At 47.4% G+C, this 8,363-nt stretch overlaps 1 protein-coding gene across 1 annotated transcript; it reads right to left on the bottom strand.

The window, feature by feature from the left end:
• Nucleotides 1–1,474: 1,474 nt before the first annotated feature.
• Nucleotides 1,475–7,747, bottom strand: gpr37l1b (G protein-coupled receptor 37 like 1b; the record flags this gene model as incomplete). The annotated part of the gene is made up of 4 exons (XM_080468577.1): nucleotides 1,475–1,642; nucleotides 2,787–3,158; nucleotides 3,917–4,225; nucleotides 7,091–7,747. 4 exons carry the CDS (start codon nucleotides 7,745–7,747, stop codon nucleotides 1,475–1,477), a joined length of 1,506 nt encoding a protein of 501 aa, XP_080324703.1.
• Between the last annotated feature and the right edge of the window lie 616 nt (nucleotides 7,748–8,363).

The raw sequence follows: 8,363 nt of genomic DNA, 5'->3' as shown, positions 1-8,363 counted from the left end.
CGGGTCAAACCTGAATTAAACATCGAGGCGTTAAGACGGAAGTGTTTCAGTGTCAGAAGAGACGTGTCGATGTTTGTAGCTGAAGGTGCCGTTTACAAAGAACAACGACGAGTCACGGAATGCACGATTCTCAATTCCTGACCGCGGATCACGATTTTGACGCAAAACGGTGGCAGATCATCACGAGTCATTACGCACGGTCACTAATATTGTTCCGAGGTGTTGCGCGCCATTGTTCACCGTCACTTTCTCTCACTAATTTGTCACGAATGTGGCGAATCGGGAGAATTTGTTATATACAGAGATGGATTTTGCTATGAGCGATGTGGGCAGCCGCCCAGGGCGCAATCTGTGAACGGGCACACTGAGCAGCTCCAGGAATATCGAGAATGTCACCCACCGACACGCCCAGTCAAGAACCTTATCCAGATGCATTATGTCACATAAAGAAAGTCGGACGTGTCTGCTGGGATCTGGAACTTTTTTACCCGGTTGGAGTGTTTTTGTGCAGGAGGCAGAAAGTGTTCAGCTTGTAAAGGTGTTGAAAGCCTCAGAGTTCAGGTGAGGTGGTTCAGATGTGTTCAGGTGTGTTCAGGTTGTTCATGTGTGTTTGGATGGTTAAGTTGTGTTCAGGTTTGTCCAGGTGGTTCAGGTGTGTTCTGATGTGTCAGGTGGTTCAGGTGTGTTTGGGTGGTCCAGGTGGTTCAGGTGTGTTCTGATGTGTCAGGTGGTTCAGGTGTGTTCGGGTGGTCCAGGTGTGTTCGGGTGTGTCCAGATGGTTCAGATGTGTCAGGTGTGGTCAGGTATGTTCAGGTGGTCCAGGTGTGTTCAGGTGGTCCAGGTGTGTTGGGGTGTGTTTAGGTGGTTCAGATGGTCCAGGTGTGTTCAGGTGGTCCAGGTGTGTTGGGGTGGTCCAGGTGTGTTCAGGTGGTGCAGCAGGTTAGTGGGACAGTCTGTGGCTGCAGTCAGTCTGTGTTGAGGGCTGAGGAGCCAATCAGAACGCTGCAACGCTTCGTTAGTCACATTGTTAACATACAACTACTCTGATTACTTTGAGGACTCTCTGCTACACCTCCTCTTCCTCCTCCTCCTCCTCCTCCGCCTCCTCCTCATTGCTCTTCCTCACTGCTCCTCTTCCTATTTTCTAACAACTGTATTGATCCCCTTGACGGAATGACTCGGGGTGGAGCAGGAGGAAACCTCCTCCACCTCACTGCTCCGTTCTTTCTGCTTCACACTTCAGGTGAAATTACTTCACAAGCAGATACATTATTCAGGAAAATGCAGGAGTTCAGGAGGTACTGCTGAAAGAGGAGGTGGAGCAGCAGGAGGTGGAGCAGCAGGAGGCTCCATGGCAGCTCCAGCTGGAGGTTGTGAGGATGAGCAGAGGGAGGTGGAGGAGAAAGTTCCCTGTCAGCTGGAGGAGGAAGAGGAGGAGGAGGAGGAGGAAGAGGAGGAGGTTCCCTGGGTGGCTCTAGCTGGAGATGGCGAGAATGGCCGAGGTGTCTTTGGCCTTGTCGAAAAAGATGGCGGCCTCGTTGGACGCTTTGAGCTTGGCGGTGGCGGGCGAGCCGTGGGCGGAGCCTGTCTGACACTCCTGGCAGCAGCAGCAGCAACAGTCCATGAAGGTCTGACCGAGAGCCTGAAACAGCCACAGGGGGGGCAGTCAGCGCACGCTGCCTCGTTTCCATGGAAACACCAGAGCGTAGAAAAACAACATCTCTAGTTTTTCTTGATATTTACGTTTCTGATGAGTCGTCACTTTGCTACATCACACAAGTTTAAAGTAATTTTTTTATTTATTTATTTTTTACAGATTTTGAATTAATGTTACTGTTAATAAATTAAAGTTATTTGCATTAAATATATATATATATTCAAGTTAGCTCTGAAGAGAATAAACCCGTAAATTAGTTAAATTTTGATTTTTTGATGTAAAAATTAGGATAATTGTAAAATAATTTTTATGTAAAACCAGAATAATTTTGTGGTATGAATGTCAAACATTCAGAAGTTATTATTTTAAAAATAATGCAGATATATTTTTCAAAATAAAAGTTTTTTTTTTTATTCAAACAAACAAATTGTGAGAATTTTACATTTTCATATAAAAGCAAAAACAAAAAAAATTAAGTGATTTAAGTTTTTACACAAAATTAGTTTTTCAGGTTAAAAGAGGTTTTTTTTATGTCTAAGGGGATTTTTTTTATTTTTATTTTTTTAAGAATTCCAATTTTTTGGCTGAAAATGTGAAACTTTCTATATGAAACTGAACATTTTCTCCCGTTTGAATCTCATGTGACGTCAAACGTTTTCGGGGGTGTTTTGTTATGCTAACGGTACCATACACAGGGCAATTCTTGGTTCGCTGCCTCCCTACCCTCCTAGTCTCTGCTATTTACTTATTTTAAGAACATTTTGGTATTATTTTGACACTGTGAACCTGCTTTACGTACTGCTGCCAGGACACACTGCCAGGACTTTCACAACACCGTGGTTGAAACAAAATTCTGTACATGAGGAGTCTGATTTGAAATTCAAAACTTGAAACAGAGTGAGAGAAAAATACAACTAAAGCAGAATAAAAAACACTAAAAAGGTGCAAAACACTCGTTCCATCCATTAGGACCCGTTGGGATTCTGTTTCTTGCTCAAGGACACTTCGACACGTGGACAGGGGGAGATGGGAATCGAACCTGCAGCCTTCCTATCGGGAGCCAACCTGCCCCACCCACTGATCCATATCAAAAGCCAGGTACGACACTGTAGGGCGACGCTGTACTCACCTTGCACAGACACAGCAGCAGCACCGGCGTCACTGACGACTTGAAGAACAGCAGGAAGTGATGCAGCAGCGCCAGCATGGCGGCCGTTTCCTCGGAGACGGCGATGTGTGTGTAGGCCAGCGTGATGTTGCAGACGTGCTCGGGCAGCGCGCACACGCCGTACACCACGGCCAGCGCCAGCAGCGTGCAGTTCAGCTGCCGCTCCGCCGCCTGCTGCTGCTGCCGCTTCTGGTTGGAGGAGCGGTCGTCAAGGTTACGCTGCTTCTGGGCGGCGTTGGAGTCGCTGTTGACGTTTCGCGTCGCCATCTGGCAGAGAACGGTGAAGAGGACGGGGAGGCAGAAGTAGCAGCCGAAGCACCACCACATCCGACCCTGGAGAACATAGAACACGGCTTAGAACCAGCTGGAACTTCTATCTGGTTCTACCTGGTAGATCCTAGTTCTACCTGGAACCTTCTGATGCTACCTGGAACCTTGTGGCTCTACCAGGACCTCCCAATTCTACCTGGAACCTCAGTACTTCTTGGCTCTGGTGACACCATCTCATTCTGTCTGGTTCCCACTGGACCTATCTGGTATGTTGTGGTTCCGTCTGGTACCTTCTTGTCCTCCCTGACTTGGTCTTGTACCGGTCCAACAACAAGTGGAAACAATCGGTCAATAACCGGTCCAACAATGAACCTATAACCTCATCAACAACCATAATAGTCCAACAATCTCTCCTTAACTGGTTCAGAACTCGTCTATCAACCGATCGAACCAGTCGCCCAAAACTATTTTAATAAATTAAAAAAATAAATAAATAAATACTGCCCAAACAGAAACAGTTCAGGGAACCATCTGAAAACTAGTCCATGATAAGTCCAACAACCAGTCCATAACTAGCAGTGTTCCCCCAGTTACCTTGAACAAGTAATCTGATTACCTATTACTAGTTAAACCTTAAACTGACTCATTGCTTATTTTTAAAAGTAACTAAATTAGATTTCAAGTTACTGTTTAGTTACTCTCAGCAGCTGCTGACAACACCTCCCACTTTCTCAACATAAAAATGACAACCGGTTTTTCCCCAAAAAGGGGCGGGGCTTCCTGCCAGTATATCTTTCTACTGACGTGATGAACATTCTCACCTGGTGGTACCTGAGCAGCAGCGAGTGGAGCGAGTCGGGCAGGTAGAGGGAGAGCGGGGAGGACGGGGTGATGGAGCAGGAGTCCAGCAGCCGGCCGCTGGTCGGGGACACGGCCTGGCTCAGCTGCCACAGGAAGATCTCCGGGCTGGACAGCAGCAGGGCGGCGAGCCACACCAGCAGCAGCTTCAGCAGCACCGTCCGGCAGCGCTCCACCCGCCGCGCCTTCGGCTGCGACGACGAGGTGGCGGCGTGGAAACGGTCGATTCCCAGAGCGCACAGCGTGAAGGTGGTGATACCCAGAGACACCATCTGAGGAGAGACACCGGAGAGGAGCGCTCAGCCCACGGCGGCGTGGAAACGATTCTGCACCCACTAACCGAAAACCAGACCTCAGAGGTGAGCTCAAGACCATTAGCATTAACAATCCTCAGATCTGAGCTGCTGTTCACTTCCATTCAGGTTAGACATGACCCGCAGTTCCCCTCGTCACTACAGTGTAAAACACAATGTTCAGCATTAACATCGCTCTCAGCATTAGCATCACTATCAACATTATGACCATTGGCATTAACAATCCTCAGACGCATGCTGCTGCATCGTTTCAATTCACGTTAGATCCTCTCATCCCCTCGTCTCTACTGTGAAGAACACAATGTTCAGCATTAACATTACTCTCAGCATTTGTACACATTTGTAAAAGAGATTCTTCATCTCATTGTGGTTCTCCTGACCAAATAAATCTTTTTTTTTAATAAATAATAGTTTTGGCATCAGCATAGCTTTCAGCATTAGCATCTGCACAAACATGAGCATTAACATCAATAAAACTCAGATCTCAAGACTACCACGTGGGAGTAGATCCTGCATCATGTTATCTTTATTAATGCTATGTCAAGTTTCACCGGGGCTAGACTTCTTATTACTGATGTTGATGCTATTAGCATTAGCTGTATGATTTTATTAAGCCATGAGAATTTACAAAAGGGAAAAAGTCCAGATTAGCAACTAGATTTGAACTCACCATCAGGATCAATATAAGCATCAGCATTAAAAAGACCAATATCACCATTAGTATCATCAGTGTCCTGATGACACTATTAGCATGAGCAACAATACTAGTATCAGCATCAGCATTCACAAACATATGACTATAAATATCAGTATTGGTCACCTTATTTCAGTTAGCATTGGCAACACTGCCAACAACTTCATTAGCATTATCTAAAATATATAAGAATAAAATATAACATAGCAGAATCCATATCAGCATTAGAAACGGCATTAGCAACTGCACGACAATTAGGTTCGGGACACGCTTTCTCAACCTCGGCTTCAAAATTTCACTTAATATCAGCATTAGCAACTGTATAATGTATAACATTATCAGCATTATAAGCATTTGTACCAGCTTTAGCGACCGTACCAGAATAAGAATCGGTATCGGCATTAGCAATAGTTTCAACATTGCTAAAGGTTCCAGTTTGTCATTCAGCATCGGTATTGATGTTTATCAGTTGTTTTCTGGTGTTTGTTTCAGATTTCATCCTGTTTTCTCAGGCTAAACTTTAATTCAGATGTTTACTTTTGCGTTTGTGAACGTTGCGTTTGTGAACGTTGCGTTTGTGACCACGCGTGTAACTCCGCTACTGAGCTAGCAACTAATACCTTGGTTCAGCAAATATCCAGAACCACCGTTGAGAGTGCCTTGCCCCCGGGGTAGTGGTTCCTCTGTGTGCCTCCTGCTCAGCGTTTCGCCCAGCGATGTCGCTGTCTGTATGAGCTAACGGCGAACAACGCTAACTCGGTTCCGCAAAGCAATGTGGCGTTGGCGAAAGTCGGTGCTCTACCGAGTGTAGCTCTAGTTCGTAACTTGTTTTTGTCTCGTTGGATGTTGAAATGTTTCTATTGGGGACTTTAGTAGAAAGATGCTGACTCCATTTTCACACATTAAAAACACAAAATAAACTGACTTCACATTTACACATTTAAAAAGTGGCAGGAAAACGACGGGAACCGTACGGCGCTCTACAGGTTTAACCCAAAACTCCCAGCAAACCTTCTGGGGCGTCTTTACGCAGACGACTCTCTGGTTTACGTCTACTGGTGTTTTGCATTTGCACATTTTCAGAAAAGTCGTCCAAACAAACTCACACTGACTGTAAAACCAGTTCAGTGGGTAAAAAAAACAACAGGTCATCAGGTGTTTACCAGTAAATAACAAGCAGATATTCCTGTTCTCTGAGTTGCTCTTCAGTTTGATTGTTCGTCAGCCGGATGTGTGTGACGAGTGTGTTTAACCTGAGCCCGATATGTGAGAATCAGAATGAAGTTTTCCACCAAAATCTTTCGCTGTGTCGCTGATTCCAATTCGGAATCTCCTCAGGTTGATTTCTAAATTTTTATGTGATTAAAGGGCTCATATTGTGCAACTTTTCAACATTTTCACGAGTCTCATTGGTCCATAAACGTTCTATTTAAAATTTATCGCCCCAAATCCAGCTTCTCCTTGATTTTCCTCCATTTGAATATTGGATCATAGCAGCTACATTCAGAATCTGCTGTGTCTGTGTGAGCTGGACTGGCTCCGCCCACACATGCCCATCTTGGGAAGAGGAGGAAGTACTTCCTCTCGTGGTGCCATGTGCCAGAGCAGAGCTGCCTAATTGTGGGAGGGGTCAAAGGGAGGGCCTACCTTGATTGGGATTGGCTGAACCCCCGATGACACTATATAGGGTTTGATCTCTGATTGGCTGGTTGGAGCAACACACTTTTTAAAACCTGAAACAAGCCAGGGAGAGAGAGAGGACAGACTGTCTTCACTTCTGGGGCGTCATTCCAAGTATGGGGACGATTAGTACTGCTGGAAAACTTTTAGAAAGGGAATTCAGTATAATATGAGCTCTTTAAAAGTGTGTCAGGCCGATGCGATACCATGTCTGTGCTCTGGGTGGCAGCAGTGAGTCAAAGCAGGTAAATTTCTATTTTCAAGCTGGTGGAATGACTTAATGCACCATCTGCTGGTACAAAGTGGTATTACAGGACTGATCGTCTTATTTTAGCAGGTTAGCTTCTTAGCTTTTTCTTCATGTACACGTTTCCTGCCTGAATTCAAATTGTCAGACTTTTTTTAATCTGATATTTTCAGTGTCAGGTTGTAGCTGAAGCCACACCCACCTCCATATAAGGCACCATGCGACAGGTGATGTCACCCAGGATCCTCCTATGGGAGAGCTGGTTGAGGACGACCACTGGCAGGCAGAGCACCAGGACCAGGAAGTCCCAGAATGCCATGCTGGCCAGCAGGTAGTTCCAGGCAGACCTCATGTAGTAGTTGTTCCACACCACGCACATGACCGCCATGTTGCCCACCACGCCCACCGCCAGCACCAGGCCGGCCAGGAACAGCACGGCGTAGGCGGCGTACGAGCCCTCCACCAGCGGGTAGAACGGGTTGTAGAGTCCCGACTCTGCGTTGTGATCGGACGCGTTGGCGCGGACGCCGGAGTCGTCCTCCGCCCTCGTCCGGTTGACGAACTGCGTGACCTGCGGCGACGTCACCCACTCGTTCTCGAAGGAGTGGCCGAAGGTGGACTGCTGCTCGTCCTCGTCGGCGCCGCGGGCCTGCCGGCGGTGGCGCTCCAGGTCCAGGTCCAGGTCCAGCATCTGCTCGGAGCCGTCGTCCAGAACCCTGAGATGGTCTCCGGTCCACACGGGCGCCAGCTCCACCCGGGGGGGCGGGTTCTCCTGGCCGCCGCGCGGCCCCACGCTCCTGGCGTCGGCCAGCAGCAGCAGCAGGTGGAAACAGAGCAGGAAACCCGGCGAGGCAGACATGGCTCCCACAAGAACCCCACAATCCCAACAATTAGATCCCAGAACGAATTGACCCAATGGACGCTGACGAGGTTCACCAAACCCGACGGTCGATGGACTTCAGGGATCCAACAGAGGAAGAAGAAGAAGAAGAAGATTGTTTGACATGAAAAATCTAAGTTCTCATGGAAAGTTGTCAAATCGTAAAGTTTGCAAGAACATCAAGTCTCTTCTCTTCTCTTCTCTTCTCTTCTCTTCTCTTCTCTTCTCTTCTCTTCTCTTCTCTTCTCTTCTCTTCTCTTCTCTTCTCTTCTCTTCTCTTCTCTTCTCTTCTCTTCTCTTCTCTTCCCTTCCCTTCCCGTCTCTCCTCAGCGGTGTGATGGAGCTCCAGCAGGTGGAGGAGGATGCGGGCGGAGGCAGCGTGTCCAACGGAGGGCTGCTGTGTGTGGGCTGCAGGCGGCGGGGGGACTGTGGGAAGCGGCACGGCTGGATGGAGCTTTTGTCAGGACACACACACACACACACACACACACACACACACACACACACACACACACACACACACACACACACACACACACACAGACAGACTCTCTGCTTCCCCCTGCTGGAATATTCATACTACGTTCAAAGTTTG

This window comes from Lipophrys pholis (assembly GCF_963383615.2).
Source record: "Lipophrys pholis genome assembly, chromosome: 8".
In the NCBI taxonomy this organism is placed as follows: domain Eukaryota; kingdom Metazoa; phylum Chordata; class Actinopteri; order Blenniiformes; family Blenniidae; genus Lipophrys; species Lipophrys pholis.
Note: the sequence above shows the minus strand (reverse complement) of the source record. Positions and strands in the feature narration are given on the sequence as shown.